This window comes from Hyperolius riggenbachi, chromosome 11 (genome assembly GCF_040937935.1).
Source record: "Hyperolius riggenbachi isolate aHypRig1 chromosome 11, aHypRig1.pri, whole genome shotgun sequence".
In the NCBI taxonomy this organism is placed as follows: Eukaryota; Metazoa; Chordata; class Amphibia; order Anura; family Hyperoliidae; genus Hyperolius; species Hyperolius riggenbachi.
Window position 1 is genome coordinate 65,063,149 of NC_090656.1, and position 23,554 is coordinate 65,086,702.

General features: G+C 41.8%; 2 protein-coding genes and 1 pseudogene across 2 annotated transcripts in view; 1 reads left to right on the forward strand and 2 right to left on the reverse strand.

Moving 5' to 3' along the window:
- Positions 1-1,288, forward strand: part of LOC137538610 (uncharacterized) — a gene marked incomplete at its 5' end in the record, with an annotated part of 46,847 nt that extends 45,559 nt beyond the window's left edge. The window contains 3 exons of the mRNA XM_068260889.1: positions 104-228; positions 316-478; positions 991-1,288. Coding sequence (XP_068116990.1) covers positions 104-228; positions 316-478; positions 991-1,288 — 586 coding nt within the window. The remainder of the gene's footprint in view (positions 1-103; positions 229-315; positions 479-990) is intronic.
- Positions 1-23,554, reverse strand: part of LOC137538504 (NEDD4-binding protein 1-like) — a 136,732-nt pseudogene that overhangs the window by 45,927 nt on the left and 67,251 nt on the right.
- On the reverse strand, positions 5,568-7,526 carry LOC137538506 (uncharacterized). The gene is made up of 3 exons (XM_068260723.1): positions 7,425-7,526; positions 7,215-7,316; positions 5,568-6,504 (listed from the first exon to the last, which is right to left on the reverse strand). Exons 1-3 carry the CDS (start codon positions 7,436-7,438, stop codon positions 5,619-5,621), a joined length of 1,002 nt encoding a protein of 333 aa, XP_068116824.1. The 5' UTR covers positions 7,439-7,526; the 3' UTR covers positions 5,568-5,618.

The following is a 23,554-nucleotide window of genomic DNA, read 5'->3' on the forward strand; positions in this document are numbered from 1 at the left end:
TGTTTTCGGTATCAATACAGCAGATGTATTGGTTATCTCAGCAACGGCAATTCCCCCACACACTGTACTGTCTGAGAAACCTTCCTTACTCCTCCTATTTTAGGCCACTGTATAAAGCACAATCTATGATCCGTGTGGACAGAACATGGCAGGAGCATCAAGAGGAGATAAAGGCAACCATCTGCACCAACCAGATGGAAAATTGCACAATCCTGAAGGCCGGCTACTGTATAGCCATGCGGCTAGAGAAGGATTGTTTTTTTTTTTCTTTTTTTGTACCAAATTTTTTTTTTTATTAATCATGTTTGTTTCTAGTGAATGAAGTGAAACTGAAGTGGCGACATGTCAGAGATAATTATGTGAAGGATGTGAAGTTAGAGAGAAAAGATCATAGAAGTGGGTCTGGACGGTCCAAGCGAGAGCCCTACATACACTCAGCAATCATGAGTTTCCTGCGACCTACTGTGGAAATGGCAATGTAAGTATTTTAAAAAAGAAAGCAAATGGAGTAATTGTGTACTTGATCAATAATATTTTTTCCACACTGTCGGTGGGTCAGGTGAAAATGAGTTGATCTTACCCAGGGCTTCTGCAGACATCCTGTGCCTGCACAGCCACTCACCAATGCTACGGCCCCGCCTCCGGATCACTTTAAAGTTTGAAAACAATTACTTCTGCGTTGCCGTGTCCTCCCTCCTGCTGTTGGCACCAGGAGTGTACTGTGCAGGCCCAGTATGGTGTGCGCCTGCAACATCAGGGGAAGCGAGGACATGGCAACGCAGGTGCAGTGGTTTTCAGACTTTAAAGTCAGAAATTTCAGAAGTGAACCTGAGGCGGGGCCGGAGCATCGGTGAGTGGCTGCGCGGGCACAGGATGTCTGTGGGGGACCATTAGAAGTCCTGGGTAAGTTCAACTCATTTTCCCCTGACCAACCTGCAGTGTCCCTTTCAGTTGTGGAGAGTTGAGTTTTTTTTCATGGTTTTAAAACAGTTCACAGGACAACATTCCTTTTTCTTCGGATGAAGACTCTAGGCACTCCATGTCTACCTCAGGACCTACTAGACAGAACAGTAAAGACGACGAAGCAGAAATTGATCTTACACAAGAAAATGTAGAGGACGCTGATTTGGAAAGTGTTGTTAGTGATAGTGCTGGTAAGACTGCATCCAAAAAGTCTACTGTTGTAGATTCCAGACCAAAAATTTTTTTTAAGAAAGCAAAAGAGGAGGATCTAATGTCTTCTTTGAAGACATGTATGACCGTTATTAAAGGAACAGCCACTCAGTGAAGCCCAATCATTGGCACAAAGCTTAGTACCTTTGATTGAACGAGTGCCTTCAGCCAATATGTTTTCTCTTAGGCATGCATTATTGGATGCCATTTATGCACATATTCGCACTCCCTCTACCTCACAGCCTCTTGTAAGTCAGTTGACTAATCAGGAGTTTTCTAGTCCAACTTTTGACCCCCCAAAATATGCGGTACAATCTAGACCGATGGATCCTGAATTTGCACATTCTGATAATGCAATCTATGCATGCACAGTACTTAACCAGTTCGCATTCAGTCGTTTTTCGCTTCATGCATCCGAACAATGTTCACCTCCCATTCATTAGCCTATAACTTTATTACTACTTATCACAATGAACTGATCTATATCTTGTTTTTTCCGCCACCAATTAGGCTTTCTTTGGGGGGTACATTTTACTAAGAGCCACTTTACTGTAAATGCATTTTAAAAGGAAGAATAAGAAGAAAACGGAAACAAATCATTATTTCTCACTTTTCGGCAATTATAGTTTTAAAATAATACATGCCTCCATAATTAAAACCCACGTATTGTATATGCCCATTTCTCCTGGTTATTACACCATTTAAATTATGTCCCTATCACAATGTATGGCGACAATATTTTATTTGGAAATAAAAGTGCATTTTTTCCGTTTTGCATTCATCACTATTTACAAGCTTATAATAAAAAAAAAAAAGAAATATTTCATCTTTACATAGATATTTAAAAAGTTTAGACCCTTAGGTAAATATTTGTGTTTTTTTTTTTTTTATTGTAATGTATTTTTTTTTTTTTTTAATTAAACATTTTATGTGGGTATTTTTGGGAGGGTGGGATTGAAATTGTATTTTTTTTGTAAATATATGTGTATTTTTATTTTTATTTAACATTTAGATGTAGTTTACTTTTTGGCCACAAGATGGCAGCCATGAGTTGTTTACAGTGACGTCACTCTAAGCGTACCACGTACGCTTAGAGCGACATAGGAAGCAGAAAAAGCGTAGCTTCCGAGAGAAGCTGTCGCTTTTTCTGCGGGGGAGAGGAATCAGTGATCGGGCACCGTTGCCCGATTCACTGATTCACTGGCTAACAAACCGCCGGCCGGGAGCGCGCGTGCACGCGCGCGATCGGCCGCGTGGACGCGCAGGAGCGCACATGGCTTCCTGGACGTGAGTTTCATGTCCAGGAATGGCAAATAGTTAAAAAGAAATTCACTATCGCCAGCTCCGAGAAATCTACCTGCGAATGCAGATATGAAACGTAGTTACCAACAATTTCACTTGCAAACACATGATGTTCAGCCATACCGCGTACAGGTTAGAAAACCACCACAGTGTGGACCATCTCGGTACAATCCCCTACCTCCACGTACTGATATTCAATCCCCTGAGCCCAAGCCCAATTATCAAAACAGGAGCTCTTTACATGCTTTGCAAGGAATTGCTGACCATGGACAAATGTATGGCTCTGAAACCCATTCTTTTCTGAATGAGCTTCGTTCAAACTCACCACGTCCTCTCAATGCTTCCAACCAAAGTACAAATTTTAATGAGAACCGACAAGTTGAGTACTTTCCAACAGGGTTTGCAGGATAACGAAAGTACTCCTGAAAACAACACATCTGCTGATAATTCCTATTTCACTAATCTTTAGCAATTTTTAAAAAAAAAATGTTGCAAAAAAGATTTTTGCTTACATTTTGTTACCTGTTCAATTTATTGCACTAAGTTTTTCATGTTTTGCACTTTTAAACAACTAAAGTAGACAACTGTAATTTGTCACACAGTTGTAATAGCAATAATTCCCTGATGTTTTAAAGCGAACCCGAGGTGGGATTTAATTATGTTAGTGGGGCACAGAGGCTGGTTGTGCACACTAACACCAGCATCCGTTGCCCTATGGTGTGCCTCCAGGATCCCCCTGCGCGCCGCTATACCCCCCGCAGTGATAGTGACACACAGCGTGTCGCCAGCACAATGTTTAGCTATGTGCTGTCTGTTAGCGCCACACCCCCGCCTGCTCCGTAACGGCACTACCCGCCCGCGTCCCTTCCCTCCCTCTGATTGGAGGCACACCATGGGGCAACGGAGGCTGGTGTTAGTGTGCACAACCAGCCTCTGTGCCCCACTAACATAATTAAATCCCACCCCGGGTTTGCAGGTTGTAAATAAGCCACAGGTGAGATAATTAAAATCACTTTAGTTCAACCGAATCTCGTTACTCTTGAACCTGGAATAAAAATAGTGGTTTGTTTACAGTTCGAAGTGGTATGAGGCACTTTATTTCCCTGATAGTGAAGAAGAAGGCTCGAGTTGACATGACATGATGAGAGAGACGTGTATGTACTATGGCTAGCACACAGATATCTGTGCAGGGCACATTTTCTCCTTTATGTGCTATTGAAATATGCGCTATGTCCTGACTAACAAAGTAAGTGGCTACAGTTACTTTTTTGGTATTTCTTATAGTTCAATTTTATGCTGCCAATTTTTATTGTGTGAGTCACACTGTACTCACATCTTGTCTGACTCCAGAAAAAGTCAACCACTTACATTTCTGATATTTGACTAGTCTTTCATGTTGAAAAAGTGAAAAAAAGTTATTACTGTGTGCTAGGCACTAAACTCAACCATGTCTATCTCATCATGTCACAGTTTTTGATAGCAAGTTATTTACGTTGCTGTGTGCCTTATATAGAATAGAGTAAGGCTTCATACACACTTGAGATAATAGTTTTCGAAAAAAGCAAGATCACAGAATAATTTTGCACCATCCCATGTTCTATGAGAGCCATACTCTGCACAGTGTATTCCATTGTGCTGAACTCCTCATCTGATAAAAAAACTTTGCAAGATGTTGCTTAAAAAAACGCTGTACACATTCAACAGATCAATATCTGCAAAAGATCGGTTCCTGACAAATGCATTCATAGTCGATGATACGAGCAGATCCTCATACACAGGTGTGTATGAGGATCTGCACATAGCATAGACTATGAATGAATTTGACAGGAACCGATTTTTAGAAAGAACAGATCTTTTAAAGATACTGATCTGTTGTATGTGTACAGCGTCCTTGAGTCGAGTATCTAGAAAATATTTTGTTGTGATGAGTTCTGATGTAGAGTTTGGCTCTCATACTGCATGGGATAGGTTTAAAATTGGTCTGTGATCTTACATTTTCCTATGACTTTTATCTGAAGTGTGTATACAGCATAAGTTGTGAGTTCTGATACTATTTCTAGTCAAATTCACGAATAGTTTTAAAAAATGTGCACTTACATGGGCCTTTTTCCTGGTACTGGCATTTGGTTGGTGCCCTTGTCGCAGTTCCTCTCCCTCCTGGCATCCAGCAGTCTCACTCTGTGCGTTCCAAAACTGGTGGTCACGTAGTGTAGGTACCTCCATCAGATCTCTATGGGGCAGATAGAGACCAGATGACGTCACTTACACCCCGTGACCACCCCACCACTGAACATTGCACTTAATTAGTCCTGACTATTTTAGCTGATTTTGCTTGACAAGAAAAGTTTTTTTTTTTTTTTAAAAAGGCTGCGTTGATATTGTAAAGTGGCAATGTTTACAGAGGAAATATTGTGTTAATTACTCTGCAATGTTGTAAAGTTCTGTGAGTAGCAGCATTTGTTTACACAGATTGTGAAAGTAGAAATGTTATGTCTAATATTTGAGACCAAAAAAATGTTCTGTTTTTGTTACACAAAAGTTTAAATTTCCATTTTAGTAAACACTGCATAATTATACATGAATACCTTCTCTTCCATTTCTGTGATAGTTCTTATTTTTTAGTCTGCTAATAGATACAGAATTTAATCGCTGTGTTAGGATATAATACCTTACTCCTGCCATGAGCCTCTTATGTAAAAAGGGTTATGTCTCCGCCTCCTGTCAAACCCACAATGTACATAAAGAATCGGTCACCAGATTTTTTTGCTCCCTAATGATGTTCTTTATGTAAAAATGTGACAAATGGAATTACTGTACATTCCTTCTTGTGGATTTACCCTGTCTCCTCACCTGTGTGTGCTGGAGGTCAGGGCTGTTTTTGTAAAGTTTGTTAAGTTTTATCTTGAAAATTTCAATAAAAAGAATTATAAAAAAAAAAAAAAGAAAAGGGTTGGAAAATAAAAGTATTTTTTGACTCTAAACCTATATTGTTGCATATATTGTAATATAAGTATGGTATATACATGTAAAGTTAGGACTGCATTTTATTAATACACATTTAGTTTGATATTGAATGAAAGACAAAAACACCATTTTAGGGTACAAATTGTTGTTATTTTTACAATCATTTTATAAGAAAAAAATTATTTATTGATCACATCATCTTGCCAAGCAACCGGTGCATCAACAGCAAAGTATTTAGCAAACTCATCTCTGAAATTCAATGCACTTGAACAGCTTCTTGGTACACGGCCACAAACAGTTTGCAATGGTTGTTCTGTTTGTACTGATTCATTAACAATACCGCCCTCCATGTCCCGGATGAAATTATGCAAAATGCATGCAGCCTTAACCACTTTTACAGCATTTTGCGGATGTAATTGCATTGCAGTGTGCAGCACCCGAAATTTATTAGTCATTATACCAAAGGTACACTCCACAACTCTTCGTGCACGGGTAAGATGGTAATTAAATGCATCCTTGTGTTCATTCTTTGTTTTTTGCGAGTAGGGTCTCATGACATGTATGGACAGTCCAAATCCCTCATCGGCAACAAAGGTATAAGGTTGAGGATTGTTCTTTCCGGGCCATGGGCTTGGTGGTGGTAGATCAATTTTTCCATCTGCAAGTTTCATACCAAGTTTACTTTTCTGAAATATGCTGGCATCGTTATTGCTGCCATAGTTGCCAATGTCAATGTAAGTAAAACGATAATCTGCATCCACTACCGCCATGAGAACGATAGAGAAATATTTTTTGTAGTTAAAAAATTTACTTCCACTACACGGGGGGCACACTAGTCTTATATGTTTTCCATCAATTGCCCCTAAACAATTGGGGAAATTGTGTTTCATCCAGTAATTGTCGGCAATTTCAATCCATTTTTGTACAGTAGGGAAGCACATGTGGCGAGGTTGAAGTCTTTTCCACAACACCTCACAAGTTGTCATCACAATTTTTTGAACAGTGGAAATACCCATTCGGAATTCATAGTGCAATGCAGTATATGTATGACCGCTTGCAAGAAATCTAAAAAAAAGAAAAAAAAATTAAAATTAATTACATGACAACCAGTGTAACACACCATCACATGCAAATGTCAGTTACTCAGAAGGGCAGTGCTGAACTCAGCCTTGCCCTTCTGAGTAACTGACACCTGGCAGAAAACACAGTGCAGAAATTCAAATGAAAACACAGGTTGCTGTCAGAATACCTTCACATCCAAATGTCAGTTACTCGGAAGGGCAGTGCTGAACTCAGCCTTGCCCTTCTGAGTAACTGACACCTGGCAGAAAACACAGTGCAGAAATTCAAATGAAAACACAAGTTGTTGTCAGAAAACCTTCACATCCAAATGTCAGTTACTCGGAAGGGCAGTGCTGAACTCAGCCTTGCCCTTCTGAGTAACTGACACCTGGCAGAAAACACAGTGCAGAAATTCAAATGAAAACACAGGTTGCTGTCAGAAAACCTTCACATCCAAATGTCAGTTACTCAGAAGGGCAGTGCTGAACTCAGCCTTGCCCTTCTGAGTAACTGACACCTGGCAGAAAACAGTGCAGAAATTCAAATGAAAACACAGGTTGCTGTCAGAAAACCTTCACATCCAAATGTCAGTTACTCAGAAGGGCAGTGCTGAACTCAGCCTTGCCCTTCTGAGTAACTGACACCTGGCAGAAAACACAGTGCAGAAATTCAAATCCAAACAGAGGATGAAAATGGAAGAGGCCTATTCTCACCTCAGTGTAATGAGAAGTCGTTCAGTAGGCGAAATAGGCTTCCTGAAATGTGTCGTCTGATACTCCAGGTCTTCATGAACAAGTTGCAGAAGCACATCAAAACTACAAAGGGAAAATAAATTATTACATGAACAATGTAAAAAAAATCACAACAAACACTTTTAAATATATTAATTGTCTACCAAAAAAAACAAATGAAAAGCAAATTACCTATTCATGTTCATCCTAGTATAGTTGAAGAATTTTTCAGGATGGCTGCGAAGATCCAAATACAGCAAAGAAAAACCACCTTTCTGCTTGCGCTTCTTCAACAACGGATGCACCCAATATCATCGTTTTTTCTGTTTTCAATATTGCAATAATAATAATCAATGCTACTCCAACTTCTGCATACATATTGCTTGTAAGCTCAGTGCTGTAAAGTATCAAAGTCTCTCCTCTCAAACCTTTCAGAGAATGTGCATCTAACAAGCCCTTATATACTATTCCAGACCGAATCTCAAACCAATCAAATCATCTCAAATAGCATTAGTAATTAACATACAACAACAACAAAAATTGTTTACTTTTTGGGACCAATCACTGCTCTTCAAACAAAGGACCAATCAGATCACTTGATTTTGCATCTTTTGGACAGTAGAAAACAACGTTTTATAGACGTCAAAACGCTATAAAACGCATAGCAAAACGCAATACAGCTGCGGTGAAAGGTACCGCAATGCATGAAAACGCATGGAAAAACGTCACAAAAAACGCTGACTTCAAGAATCGTCAACGTCCATGTAGATGTGAAACCGGCCTTACAGAGACTGTTTACAGAACTACTTTGATACTGAATAAAGATTTTTGAAACTTTTTGTACCACATGACCTTGCAGTTCTGCTTGTTTCTTATGGTCCTTTCTACAAAAATAAGGAATCTACTGTGGGTAAAGTGGATTACCCTAAAAAAGGACATTCAAGGTTTTTTCCTCTTTTTATCCTGTAAAAAAGTGTAATCCCAAATATATTGATAGCACTCCTATTTTAGACCAGCTTAGGAAGGAATCTGCACTATTCAGTGATTTCTTCGGATGTCTGAGACAGTTCTGCAGGAATTTTTAAAAACCTACCAATATTTTGTCTGAGACTCTTGATAAAATGTCCCCCACTGTTGGGTTTGCATATGTTCCTCACTTTTTATTTCTTGTGTCTTTATGTCTGGCTGTATGATGTTTCTTTGATGCACATGTCACTTCCCTGTTCTCTTGCACTGGTCTGCACTACACGCATTTGATGCCTGATGCTCTAGGACTTCACGGTTTTTAAAGTGGACCTGAACTCTTGCACAGGAGAGAAGGAAACCAGAGAAATGCACCCTGTATGTATTAAGAGAGCTTAGCCTATCAAATTTCCCCTAAAACACATTAGAGAAGACAGACTCAGCTATAATGATTCCTGAGCAAAGCCAGACAATGCTCAGTCGGGGATTTTATCAGGGCTGATAACAAGCAGGCTGAGCAGTGAAGAAAGAAAAAGAGAGCAGGGTAGGTGTTTTCTCTAATGTTCCCACTGATACATATATGGTAAAATACATGAGGGTGCTTCATCTCTGGTTCACTTAAAGCACAGAACAGCTTCACAGGACTCAGCAGGGGGAAGGAGCTCTTCATAAATCATGTCTAGCCTGCTGTGCACTGTAGAACTGCTATTAAGCACTTCTTAATCTGCGGCAATTTAGGGATGTATTTGCACTTGTCTTAACTGTAGTACAGTTCTAGAAATTCACGCTAAACTGCTGCTATTAAGTAGGATTTAAGAATTTTCTTATCATGCAAACCAGTCCCCCTGCTGGTTAGGAAGAAAAAACTGTCAGTAATGCCTTGATAAATTTGGCCCACAGAAACCAGTGAACTGTAAGGAACCAGTAGGATGTTCAGATGAGAGCTATTGCAAAAGTGCAAAGAGCTGAGGAGGACATTTATCAAGATTGTCCGAGACAAAATATTGGTAGGTTTTTAGAAATCCGTGCAGAATTGTCTCAGACATATTAAGGAGTCACTAGATAGTGCAGTTTCTTTCTAAAACTTTTAGGAATAGGAGTTAGAAAGGTCTCGCAGACAGTGCAATGTGCGGGAAATTGCTGTTGCTGAGGTAACCGATACATCTGCTGTATTGCATCAATGCCCAGCGCTGGAAGGGTTAAGCACAGAAAAGCTGCACAGGTCACCTAGCATCAAAGGGGAGGAGCTCTTCACAAATCATGCCTAGCCTGCACTGCTGCACTATCTATTGAACTGCTATTAAGCACTTCTTAATCTGCGACAGTTTAGGGATGAATTTGCACTTTTCTTAACTGTAGTGCAGCTCTAGAGATCCACGCTAAACTGCCGCTATTACCTAGGATTTATAGAGTTTCTTATTGTAGATTGGCTGATGGTGGCCCATCAGCGCAAGAAACAGTGGGAGACAAGCATTAGAATAGTGAAACCAAGACCTACCCGAATGGAGAAGATAAAGTGCAGCTTTGCGCCCACCACCTTCCCTATCGCGATTTGCCAATAGGCTTCTTATTTAGAGGTCTTTGCACATGTTTTTGCAATAGCTCTCATCTGAACCCCCTACTGGTTTTTTACAGTTCACTGGTTTCATGGTTAGGTTTGCATAGGTTTCTCACTTTTTAATGCTTGTGTCTTGGTGTCTGACTACATGGTGTTTCTTTCACGCACATCACTATCCTGTTCTATTGCACTGGTCTGCACTACATGCACATCGATACCTGATGCACTGGCACTTTACTCTTACCTGCTTATGTCAACACTACTGCTATCATTGTGTCCACCAGGGCTGTGGAGTCTGTACAAAAATCATCACACTCAGACTCCTCAGTTTATGAAACCACCGAATCCAGGTACCCAAATTTGCTCCGACGGACTCCTTGGTCTAATACTTACCAGTAGGATTGTGCTCACAAATTCGTGATTAAAATGAGCCATAACTGCCACAGCTGTGCGGCTGGGAGGAGAGGGTTACTTACCCATAAGTCCTGTCTTCTATGTGTTCCAAACGTCTTGCACGTGTCCTATTGGACACGGTGCAAGACTCACTACCGCTCACTTCTTCCTTCAAGCCGGAAGGAAGGACACGTGCAAGACGTTTGGAACGCATATAAGACAGGACTTATGGGTGAGTAACCCCCTCTCTCCCAGCCGCACAGATGAGGCAATTAAGCCTCATTTTAATCACGTATTCGAGCCCTTACGGACTCGTGAGCCCATCGCTGCTTACCAGGGCTGTGGATTTTGTACAAAAATCCTCAGATTCCAAATTTTATGAAGCCACCGACTCCAGGTACCCGAAACTGCTCAGACTCCAACTCCACAGCCCTGGTGTTCAACAAGGGATGGTTTACCCGCTCAGCAGAAGTTCAGCATTTTTAATAAAATGGATTTTTGGTTAATTGTTACAGTCTGGTGCAAATCATTGGCTTACTTTGCTGTAGTTGATATATATATATATATATATATATATATATATATATATATATATATATATATATATATATATATATATATATATATATATATATATATATATAGTAAGGTTTATAAAGAAGCAGACCTGTCATCGTGCGACGCAATGTGCGAGCCCAGCACGGTCCTGGCGGGGGTGAAGGAGAGAAGGCCCAGCTCCTCCAGCTGCTGTAAAAAATCCTGCTCTGTAATGAAGAAGATATAAACGATCAGAAATGGCTATATCCCCCCACATTCAGATGGTACGTTTTGTGTAGATTTGTTATATGACTATTAAAATGCCCTTTGTGATTCATCTTTAGAACATGTTCTGCTCTTACAGCCCCAGAAACTCCTGACAAGCAGGGGAGTGAGCAGGCAGCGGAGGTTGCCAAAGATCTATACATTAATGCAGTAGGTATTTAATTTCTTAATTTTTGCAAAAAAATAATTGCACGTACTTCTAACCTTTTTGAAGTCCCAGAACTGTGCTTTTATCATCATAGGTCAGCCAAGAGAACCTGAGGTGAAAAGGGGGTCCACCCTCGGCAACAGGGGGAAGGCATGGGAAGTCTCTATAGGATGCCATTTTTTTAGGCAAGTACTTTTTGTACCTGAGGTTCGCCTCGGGTATACTTTAAAGCTAATGGAAGTCTTAACTACAACAACAAAAAAAACCCCAGGATACTTACCTAAGGAGAGGGAAGGCTGTGGGCCCTTATGAGCCTTCCCTTTCCTCTCTTCGTACCCTCGTTGCAGCGGCAGCTTCTTTGCTCAAATCCCCCGCCGCTGGGGACTTTGAAAGTCTTCAGGAGCAGAGTCCTCCCAAAGACAGGCGGCTCCGTACTGCGCATAAGTGAGTACATGATAGAGGGCGCTCGTGCTTGCGCAGTATTAAACCCATAGCAGTTCCAGACTACAAGGTAATGACATAAATCGGAAGTCTTTATTGAGTAATACGTACAAAAATAAAAACCATGGTCACCCGAAATGAGCGACAAGGGTTTGAGACAAGAATAACTTAATCACCAATAGCATCAACTGCACAATGCAACCTGGCAAAATCCTAAACCTGGCAAAGGGACGCAAAGTACTTACGTGTTCGTGCAGAGGAGGAGGAGGGGCTTACCAGTCACCGAAGGCATTGGAGTCTGGCGACTGGTAACCTCCTCCTCCCTGCGTGAACACGTAAGCACTTTGGGTCCCTCTGCCTGCCGGTGAGAAAACTTTTTGCACAAGCATTTTTCTTTTAGTTCCTAACTACTGTAAATCTATGCAATACACATTCTTTACTACTACCTCATTGTTTGATATGCACTTTCAATAATATTACTGATTCGGTGCACAGGCACTTTATTAACAGTTGAGAGTCCTTATGTGCAAATTTATGCAGTATTAATTGAGCTCATATGAGGCGCTTCTTTGTCTATTGGGGTTTACTGTTCAAATCCATTGAGTGTTTTTTGCAATCATCTGTTTATTATTGTTCTAGGACAACTGTAATGATAAGCTGCCATATTTATTTCCTTTTAAACAATACCAGTTGCCTGGCTAGCCTGTTGATCCTCTGCCTCTAATACTTTTAGCTACAACCCTGAACAAGCATGCAGCAGATCAGGGGTTTCTGACGAGATTAGCTGCATGCTTGTTTCTAGTGTGATCCAGACACTACTGCACCCAAGCAGACCAGCAGGGCTGCCTAGGCAACTGGCATTGTTTAACAGGAAATTAAAGTGAACCGAGCATCATTTTTAACACCCAGGGCGGCTCTATAGCAAATAAAAAATGCATTCTAAAAATGTGGTTTATTATTAAAAAAAACTTTAATTTTACCTCATTTTTTTACATTTAAGAGTTAAATTAGCCACTTTGTCCGTCCGCAAAGGACCTGAGCAGGAGATGGTGAAAACAGATAAGAAATTGCCTCTTTAGACTTAATTGACCACAAACAAACCCCCATTGTACTTCAAACAGAAAACATCAGTTACAGTTGAAGAATGTCACACCTAGCCTGGATAACAGCACTTGTAAAACAGCAGGGGTTGAGCTTCTGAACAATGTCAGCCCTTGCAGCTATTTGAAGCCAAGAGCTGCTTGGATCCCTTTAATATGGCAGCCCCATGTACTTCTCACTACAGTTGTCCTTTAATTGTGCACAGTTTTATTCAATTATAGAATCGTACTATCTTTATTACCCAATATCTGATTAACGTGTTCAGGTTGCAATGTTAAGATGATACGGTTTGTGATTCAATGATTGTCTCAGTTTTGGATGACTTTAATTTGCTTTTATATTTGTACAAATTGCTCAATAAAAGGTGCCAATAATTCTGGCTTGCAAGCAAATTTAATGCAAGCTGCATGCAGCCTGGAACTGGGCCAATCAAAATCAGATGAAATGCATTTGCAAGTTTCAAGCTGCATATCATTTGCATGCAAAATAATTATTAGCATCTGATTGGCCCTCTCTGCTCACGATAATAAATGATGGTACCTGTTTTGGGATCTCTCTTCGTCCTCCATTGTGGAACAAAGACTGTAATCTTGCGGTGCCCATTCCTCCAGAAGTACTCTACCGCAATTGCGATACCCCTGCAGCTGAAGTAGTGCCGCAGCCCGTGACTGGAGGGAGAGAAGAGAGGCCGGTATTAATATCATGTCTCAGTGATTTCCAAAACGCATAACAGATTACAAACTACAAGAGAAAGTTGTGTTATTTTCAGCATCCGGGTTTCCAGTTCAGTGAAGACTGCTATTAGCACCATTTCCACTACCATGATTTTGCCGCGATCTGATAGCAATCTGTCAAGTTCCGACCGAAGGAAACAAATGAATTGCATTAGTGGAAAAAGAGCACCGCAAATTGCATGTAAATCGCGGTGCTGTTGCGATCCACAAAATGCTATCAGTTAGATTTTCAAATCAGATCACAGCTTATGGTAAAGGGCCCTTAAAAGCAAACCTGAACTAAGAATTAAAAGTCAAAATAAAATAAACATACACACTTCATCCGACTCCGGTTCCTTACGCTCATCTTGAAAAGCAGCTATTTTTGGACAACAATGAGTACGCTCGAGATATTCTCGCATACTATCGTTTTGTCGATGACATTTTAATTCTGTGGCGTGGTTTACGCGAGAGGTTTAATTCTATGGTATGCGCAGCCAATGCTTCTCATTCGACAATTAAGTTCACTGCTGAGTGTTCCAATGATGTTGTGAATTATCTGGATGTGCCTAGTTAAAGGATACCCGAAGTGACGTGTGACATGAGATAGACATGTGTATGTACAGTGCCAAGCACACATAACTAGGCTGTGTGCCTTTTCTTCTTTCTCTGCCTGAAAGAGTTAAATATCAGGTATGTAAGTGGCTGACTCAGTCCTGACTCAGACAGGAAGTGACTACAGTGTGACCCTCGCTGATAAGAAATTCCCATTTTTTTTTTACCTCTTTCTTGCTCTCAGAAGCCATTTTCTGCTAGGAAAGTGTTTTATAGTTGGAATTTCTTATCAGTGAGGGTCACACTGTAGTCACTTTCTGTCTGAGTCAGGACTGAGTCAGCCACTTACATACCTGATATTTAACTCTTTCAGGCAGAGAAAGAAGAAAAGGCACACAGCCTAGTTGTGTGCTTGGCACTGTACATACACATGTCTATCTCATCATGTCACGTCAGTTCAGGTATCCTTTAAAGAAGGTGGGCATCTTGTGACAAAGTTGTTCACTAAACCAGCAGAGCGGAATAATCTCCACAGGACGGACAGTTTCCACGCCAGCTGCATAAAAGGGGGATCCCCAAGGGTCAATTTTTGAGGGCAAGACGGATCTGTTTGTCCTTAGGAGATTATGACAGGTCATCAGAAAAATTGATTGACAAGGGGTATGACCCGGATTCCTTGAGGAAGATCAGTTCTGAAGTAAGGTGTTTGGATAGAGAGAGATTGATGAGACAGGCCAGTAGGAAGTCCTCTAGAAAGTCTAGTGAGCGTATCCCGTTTGTTACTACCTATTGTCACCAGTCGGAGCAGATTAGGAGTGTCATCCGCAAACACTGGCCGATCCTACAGCTGGATAGTGAATATGGGACATTGTTTTCACAACCACCTTTGTTTGCGTACAAGAAGGGAAAGTCAATTCGTGATCTGGTGTGTAACTCAGATATCAGTATCAAAAGACGCGACGTGGCGGCTCCTAATCGTGGTGGTACGTTTCCATGTTTGGAGTGCAACTGTTGCAATTCAACCTTTAGAGGCAATTCGATTTCGCACCCGCACACAGGTAAGAGAATGTTGGCCACAAATCTCTATTATTGTTACACACCATTTGCTGTGTATGGCCTGAAATGTCCTTGCGGTCTGGTTTACATCGGTAAAACCAGATGCATGGCTAAGTGCAGGATTCAGCAGCACAGACAAGATATCACGAATTTGGCAGCAGGAAAACCACAGTATGATACGCCTGTCGCGAGGCACTTTTTACAGGCAGGTCATTCTGTGACGCAACTGCGATGGTACATCGTGGATGCTATTCCGCCGCTCAAGAGAGGTGGGAATAGAGACAGACTGCTTTTGCAAAGAGAAGCGAAAAAGATTTGGCGATTTGACTGCATCTCCCAAAGGTCTGAATGAAAATAATAATTTGGCCTGTTTTCTCTGACTGTTTTTCAAAGGGGGGACTCCACAGAGGAATAATGGGCTCATTACGTCTAATTGATAAGTCCTTATTGATTCTTTACTTGTGGTTATTAAATATAGAAATGTGATTCATTGTAAAACTGAACACTGGTGTGTATCCTCAGCCTTGTTCAGGATAGACACTAGCGTGTAGTTCCCTGTTTTTGATATTTAGCTATGTCTAATTTGAATATTGTCACTTCCTGGGGGTGGGTATAAATTGCCTATGATGATGGGGGGCGGTACACCTGAGGAAGGCTCCGCCCGAAACATGTAGTGTACTGTCTGCTTCAACACAGCTTGTTGTTGCACACAGCCTCGGAGTGCCGGGTCTTCCTTTCTGTTGTGGTTTGTTTGTTTGCAGGAGTGGTGTGCCTGCAGGATGCTGAGCAGGCCGACTTATTGTTGGCTTATACCTAAGGTGAGGAGATTCGCTGTACCTGGTTTATGAAACCACCAACTCCAGGTACCCAAAATTGCTCCAACTCCGACTCTTGTCTAATACTTACCAGAGCTGTGGATTTGGTACAAAAATCATCCGACTCCCAACTCCTCAGTTTATGAAGCCTCCGACTCCAGGTACCCAAAATAGCTATGACTCCAACTTCGACTTCACAGCCCTGGTCATACTGACCTCCCGTGTAGTCTACTCCACAATCTCTTTCTCCTCTCCTGCCCCCCATTTGTCCACTGTGATCGATGGAATTCTCCATCCTCCATTTTGAAAATGACAGTGACCATGTACCAGCTTCCTGGTCAGCACACAGTTAAACTGTAATATCGCCCACTTGAGCCATAGGTAACACAGACATTCATTTGCACATCAGTTGTCCTTTTAGTTATAACTGACAGCAACAGATAGATTTCAGTCCTGACAAAATCTTATCAGAACTGGATGGTATCATTGTTAGAAGAAAATGGTGAGCTTCTGACAGGTACTGACGGCGAGGTAAGTATGTAATTTTCATTTGCAGGTACATCATGTGTTTATTTTAAATTTTACTTGGTTAATGTTCCCTTTAACCATTTACCGTGCCCGAGGCGGTATATCTACGCCCTGCAGGAATTTGGTTCCCGCCCACCGCGTGCACTCGCCGCCGCCTGTTAGCATACAGATCAGTGATTGGGAACACAGATTCCCAGTTAGTATCATTTGGATTTTATTTAACTGATCCACACAACTAAGGAATTTACTTTGTGATCATATTGAAACTAGCTGCGATCTCATCTATGAAAAACAATCAGAAACACTGATCGACCATTTTTTATGGAAACAATCAGTAATATGATTGTTCAGGATAAATTGGACCCACCAGCATTTCTGTTTTCATGCAGTAAGATTAGGAAAATCTTATCAAAAATGCGATTGTTCAATAAAAATTGTACTGTTAATGGACACCTATATATGGGCCTCAAATATTTGGAGTTTTAGTTCTACCATTCTTTATTACACAGCCTGAATAGGAACTCCATGAAAAACTGCAAAATGCATACAAAAACAAACAAACAAAAAAAAACCCAGTAATCGCTTTTTTCAGGGATGGCTGTACAGCAGCAATTGGACTGTACAGGGATCCCTGTGGCAAATCTACTACAAGATTTTTCCTTGATAATCAAAAACAGGAGCAATAATTGTAAATAAAATAGTTTTGGTTGTATTTGCAACCGTATTTGTGACTGAATGTGCCAGCTTTGCGAAACTAATTTGCGAGATTCTCTTGGACTGAACTAAAGTTTTGGTGAAAATCTTGAGAAACTGCCAGCTAGGGCTGCACAATATATTGTTTTGAAACCGAAACTGCGATTTCTGGCAAGACGATTTCCTGATCATCAAAGTGCTGATTTGTTTATGTGTATAAATTTTCCGCATTCCATAAGTCTATTAGCCTCTCACGCGAAGTGCTGGCCATGTTCCTTGTCACTATGGCGCGCTTCCTCCTTCCGGCCTGAAGGAGGAAGCGCAGTAACAAACAGTGTAACGTGGCCAACGCTTTGCATGAGGAGGAGAAGGTTCCGCACATCTGTTCTGCCCTTTACCCTGTGTCCCGCAGTCTCACTGTCACAGTAATGTAGATTCTGAATTCTGTTCTGTAGCATAAATTCACAAGGCAGTAACATTTACAAACATGACATATTATAAATTTGATAGTATGATGTCATTTTCTGTCAATGCATGTTTGTAAATGTTACTGTACATTGTGAATTTAGTGATAAAGCTTAAAGGGATACTTAAGTCTGCAATAAAAGAAACAGTTTTACTCACCTGGGGCTCCTACCAGCCCCCTGCAGCCGTCCCATGACCTCGCAGTCACTCACCGATCCTCCTCTCCCCTGCCGCCAGCTAGTTTCATTCTTGGCCGATACGAAGCCTGGCAACGCGTCTCCTTCTTTGCGTTCCAGTCTGCAATAGCGCCCTGCACAGGATGCTATTGTGGACGGGAACGAGAAGGCGGCTACGTGTGGCCAGGTGGGGGAACAAAACTAGCGGAGGACCGGAGGATCCGTGAGTGACTGCGAGGACACGGGACGGCTGCAGGGAGCTGGTAGAACCCCAGGTGTGTAAAATGGTTTCTTTTATTGCAGACTTAAAGCGGTATAAAACCCTGACATACTATTCAATAAAAACATGTTTTCCTACTTTTTATATGCCATATGGTTATCATATTTGCTTTTGTGCATAAGTATTATTCATTTAGAAATTTACAAGTTTACAAAGTACACTTTTTGCACAGAGCAGACTGTGCATTTTATTCATAACTTTTTTTCATCTTGAAATATAATCAGAAATGTTTTCTGACTGTCTGTGTTCAGGAGAGTCTGCAGTGTCAGAAGTGTTTGTTTACATTCCTCACTTGATACAATTAAACACAAGATAACATTATCTCCAGTTCGGATGCATTCTGCTTTACAGGCATTGAGTTTTTCTGTCCCGTGTTTAACCCTTTGAATGCTTTTTTAGTAAAGCAAAGAAGAATTGCTGGGTTTCATTCCGCTTTAAGTATCCCTTTAAGTTGATGATAATCATGAAAAAAATTGAAATCGCAATTTGACAGAAAAATCGCAATTCATTTTTTTCCTAAAATTTTTCCTAAAATTGTACAGGCCTACATGTTTTTTTTTCTCAATTCCTACTCCTTTGATCAATACCCTACTTTACATATTGTCTTACGTCAAACCAGCAACGAAAGTTAAACACAAATAAAAATGTTTATTTTTAATATGTTTCTCATTAAAATAGTTTTTACACAACCATAAAATGGGCCAAAAAAAAAAAAAAAAAAGGTAAATTTACTTTGAGATGAAAACCTGTGACAGTGTCCCCAGGGCCACCCCACCTGTCCGATGACACCAGATCTCAGACACGTGACAGGGGATAACAGAAGTCAGAAGTCCCCAGGGTCACATTCAGAGGTGAATTCCCTGCATCATGTGCCGGTAAAAAACATTTCTACGTTCATAATGAGGTATGTGAGAAAAAAACGCCAGTCAAGCTCACAGAAAGCAGAATAATGGCAACCAAAAAGTACAAAATATCAACACATGATTATTTCCAGGAACAGCACCCAATATGTATCATTCCCATAATGCACAGCAACAAATGAGGAAGACTTTTGCCTGCTCTGATACAAGCACACTACGGGGCCCGATTTACCAGGGCTGTGGAGTCGGGGCAATTTTGGGTGCCTGGAGTCGGGAAAAAATGAACAGACTCCAACTCCTAATGAATTTAAACTAATTACAATAGAAAATATGATAAAATGTTCTATTTCTCAGATAAAAGTCATCATAAATAATTTATATACACAGTAATAGCTGTGCTTAGTCCACAAAAATGAAATAAACCAATCAAAATTAGTTACTTGTGCTGCTTCAATAAAGCAGTCCCGGTATTTTTAAAGTCAGATATACACATCTGATTGTGACTGTATATATGATGTGTACACAGCAATCTCTTATATATACTAAATAACATCTATGCTGTAAGAATAAATCCTGATGTGTAGCTGTGTCACTAATAGAGATGGTCAATGAGATGGAAATAACTCTGCGTTGATGCCGATTTATGCAAATGTATGCACTCTCTTTGCTCATGAAATCAAATCATTTAATATGTTAAAATTTGGTTTGGTGACTACAAATTAAAGGGTACCTGAGACGGATGAAAAGAAAGGTTTTTATACATACCTGGGGCTTCTTCCAACCCCCTTCAGGCCAATCAGTCCCTCGCTGTCCTCCTCCGCCACCTGGATCTTCTGCTATGAGTCCCGGTAATTCAGCCAGTCAGCACAGTCTGGCCGCGTGCCGCTCCTAGAGCCAGGAGCATTCTGCACCTACGCAATAGTGCTGTGCAGGTGTAGCACGCTCCCGGCGGCGGAGTGCGTGCATGCGCACTACGCCAGACTGGCTCAAGTACCTGGACTCATAGCAGAAGATCCAGGTGGCGGAGGAGGACAGGACATCTGTCTCAGGCTTACTTTGTTACACAGTAGTACTATACTCTACATATGCACTCCCCACAGAGCTGCAGGGAATCCACTGAGAATGTTGTGCACATTGAACACAGAGGTGTTGTCTATCACCCATAAACCTGGTTCAGATTGTGCATGAAGAATGTGTAATAGAGGAAGAATCTCCTTATTCCCCTGCAGAGTACCTGCACATCACTCTTACATGTACCCACAGTTACATTGCCTAGGGTCTGATAGATCTTTGTTCCTGTATGTACCTTTTTCAAGTACTCTTACCAAGGACTAGTTTTAGTCTATTACTAAAGGGAATAAATATGGCAGTCTCCATATCCTTCTCACTTCAGTTGTCTTTTAAAATTTCTAAGCGTTGGCAGTTAAAGTGGAACTCCGGTGAAAATAATGTAGTAAAAAAAGTGCTTCATTTTTCACCATAATTATGTATAAATGATTTAGTCAGTGTTTGCTCATTGTAAAATCTTTCCTCTCCCTGATTTGCATTCTGACATTTATTACATGGTGACATTTTTTACTGTGGGCAGGTTATGTAGCTGCTCCTAGCTGTTTTGGCTGTTAGAGACAGCTGTAAGCAGCTATTCGCTGTCTGTGAACATTGTTACATTGTGGCAGTTTGCCCAGAGTACTCAGAGCTTCTTGTGGGAGGGGTTTCAGCACAAAATCAGTCACACAGCGCCCCCTGATGGTCTGTTTCTGAAAATCATTATATTTCTCATGTAAAAGGGGGTATCAGCTACTGATTGGGATAAAGTTCAATTCTAGGTTGGAGTTTCTCTTTAAGGAACAAATTTCATGTTACATACTTTCAATCAACAAGATTGTAATATGCAAATTAGAGGAGTCGGAGTCGAGGAGTCGGAGGAATCCTAAACTGAGGAGTCGGAGGATTTCTGTACTGACTCCACAGCCCTGCGATTTACGAAAGCTTCTCACATACAATGGATGAAAATCTGAAGGTGGCCATACACTGGCTGATGCCCCCCCCCCCCCCCCCCCCCGTGCCCAAAAGATCGATCCCTCTCAAAATCTAATCAGAGAGGGACCTATTCTTATCACACACTGCAAATAGATTTTGAATAGATTTTTAGCCTGAAATCTATTAAACATCTACAGCCGCCACAGCAGGGCCAGCTATTGTGCCTCCCCGGTCTAATGCCGGGAATACACGGTGCGTTTCCGCGGCTCGATCGAGCCATTAGAGGGCTCGATTGGTCATTTCCGACGTCTGCGATCACCTGCCGGATCGATTCCGTGCTCGATACCGCAGGTGGGACAATAGAAAAAAATAAGGAAAACGAGAGGAAGATAAGAGAATCGCCCGCGGGGACGAGTGGGAATTGATCCGGCAGCATAATCGAGCCGTGGAAATGTCAGTGTATTCCCGGCATAAAGCCTCATACACACGGGGAGGAAAAATCGTTACAAACAACCAATGAAAAACTCATTGTTCAGATATCGTTAGAAAATGCAAGACACAAGCCACAAACTATGGCCTCAATTCACTAAGCTTATCTCCCGTCTTTAATAACGCTTCTAGAGTCATCACCATGGTGATAAGGCATGTAGTATTCAGGAAACATTTTACCTCAGGCAAACCTAAAGTTAACTCTTCAATCCTTAAAATAACTCCAGAATTATAAAGTTAAAGACAGGCTGTTAATTACCTGCTTGTTAAAATAACTACAGAGGAGGTAGAGGTAGAGGAGGAAGAGATAAGATAACCCTCTCACTGTGTGGAAGCAAGTTTTCTCTTGCCTTATTATCTCCAGCATGATCTTAGTGAATTGAGGCCATGGTGTCTGGGAAACCTACGGTGCTATATCTAGACTCATTTAATGGTCATTTAGCATTTCTGTTGCAGTTTTCTGACATTGTTCATAAAAAATTGCTTAAAGATGGGCTTGACAGATCGTGAAGCATCGGTCGTTTCCCATAGCTTATCCCACGTAGCTTAATCTAATAGTGCTCCCCATGAACCCTGAAGAGTGCTTGCAGAATCGGCTGTAGAATTTTATGCTGCCTGAGGCAAACTTGTAAGGATGCGCCGCCCACCTCCCGATTAGGAATGATCGCACAGCAGCTGAAAATTTTTACCCTCAGTATAGGTAGGTAGGTAGCCAGGTATAGGTGCCCCCTGTATAGGTAAGCCAGTATAGTTGCCCCAGTATAAGTAGTATAGTTGGCCCCAGTATAGTTAGCTAGTAAAGTTGCCCTTGTATAAGTAGGTAGCCAGTATAGTTGCCCCCAGTATAAGTAGTATAGTAGTTGCCCCTGTTTAGGTAGGTAGCTAGTATAGTTACCCCACTATAGGTATCTAGTATAGTTTCCCCCAGTATAAGTAGAACAGATGCCCCCAGTATAAGTATAACAGTTGCCCCCAGTATAGGTAATATACGGTAGTTGCCTCAGTATAGGTAGTATAGTTGCCTCAGTATAGGTAGTATAGTTGCCCCCCTTCCCCTGCAGCCGTCGCTCGTCTGACCTTCTCAGCTGGTGGCTGCTGCCTCTAGGAAAGTACTCGGCCCCCTCGCCCCTATACATGTGCTGCTACCGGGAGCCGCTGTCCCGTTTCCTCTTAGCAGCGCTTCGGGTCTATCAGGGACAGAGGCGAGGGGGCCGAGTACTTTCCTAGAGGCAGCGGCCGCCAGCTGAGAAGGTCAGACCAGGGGGGGGTGGGGGGTTTCAGGGTTTAGGCTCCAGGGCTCATGCCGCCTGATGAACCTGTTTCACCTGCGTCATGGGTCATGGGCCACCCGCTCCTGAGTGCTTGCAGGGGGGGGGGGGGGGGGACGGGGGGACAGAAGGACTCAGAAGGGAGCGCGGCATCAGACAGGTAAGTGTTCTCCGCTGCAAGCACTCTGCAGGGGCCACGGTGAAGCACTATTAGATAAAGCTACGTAGGATGAACTATGGGAAACGACCTATGTACAATCGTTCCAACCTGTGAGCGAACCACCAGAAGGCCCTACCTAACCCCAACAACGCAGAACCCATTGCTAAGGCCAGTCCCCCCCCGCCGGCATATGTGCCCCGTGCATCAGCAGCTACACAACAGATGTGTGTGCAGCCCAGCGATGTCGGCCAAGGGGATCAGCATCAGTTGGGCAGTGTACGAGCCCTTACCACAGCTGGACAAAACATACAGCACAAATCTCACTTTTGACTTGTTATCAAAGGAAAAGTTTCCTAAAAATTCCTGCACACTCCTGGACTGAAGAGGCTAGTTTGTAAAATATATGAATCCCCCACCCCCCGCGAGAAACACATGTGGATGGATGTGGATTTGAACAAATCTACGGCAAATAGATTCTCCTAAATTGTCCAGTCGATCAAATTTCAATCGATTGACCCAAAATTGATCAACCGTATCAGACAGGATGGAAAATCTAAGTCAATTGGAGGGGGGGCAAGAGTGGGGATAGGTCAATGGCTTAACAGTGCAATGCTGCAATTGGAACGATTTTCAATAGATTCCAATGTGCTGTGTGATAGGAATCGATCCCTCTCTGGATCGATTCCAATCAGACAGGAAGCCATAGTTTTGCCACATTGGGGGAAATCGGTAAGTGTATATTATTGTACAGAGGCAACTTGGCAGATCAGCGACTTGCAATGGGAATCGGAGGGGAATAGACTCTGGGATTTCTCACCCTTCCGGTCACGTGCTGCTGACACAATAGTGGGCAGAATT

Bases quoted from the DNA above. Each gene is read 5' to 3' on its own strand.
- LOC137538506 (XM_068260723.1), bottom strand. The intron at 6,505-7,214 runs GTGAGAATAGGC...TCTTTTTTTTAG, and splicing joins CGACTTCTCATTACACTGAG to ATTTCTTGCAAGCGGTCATA.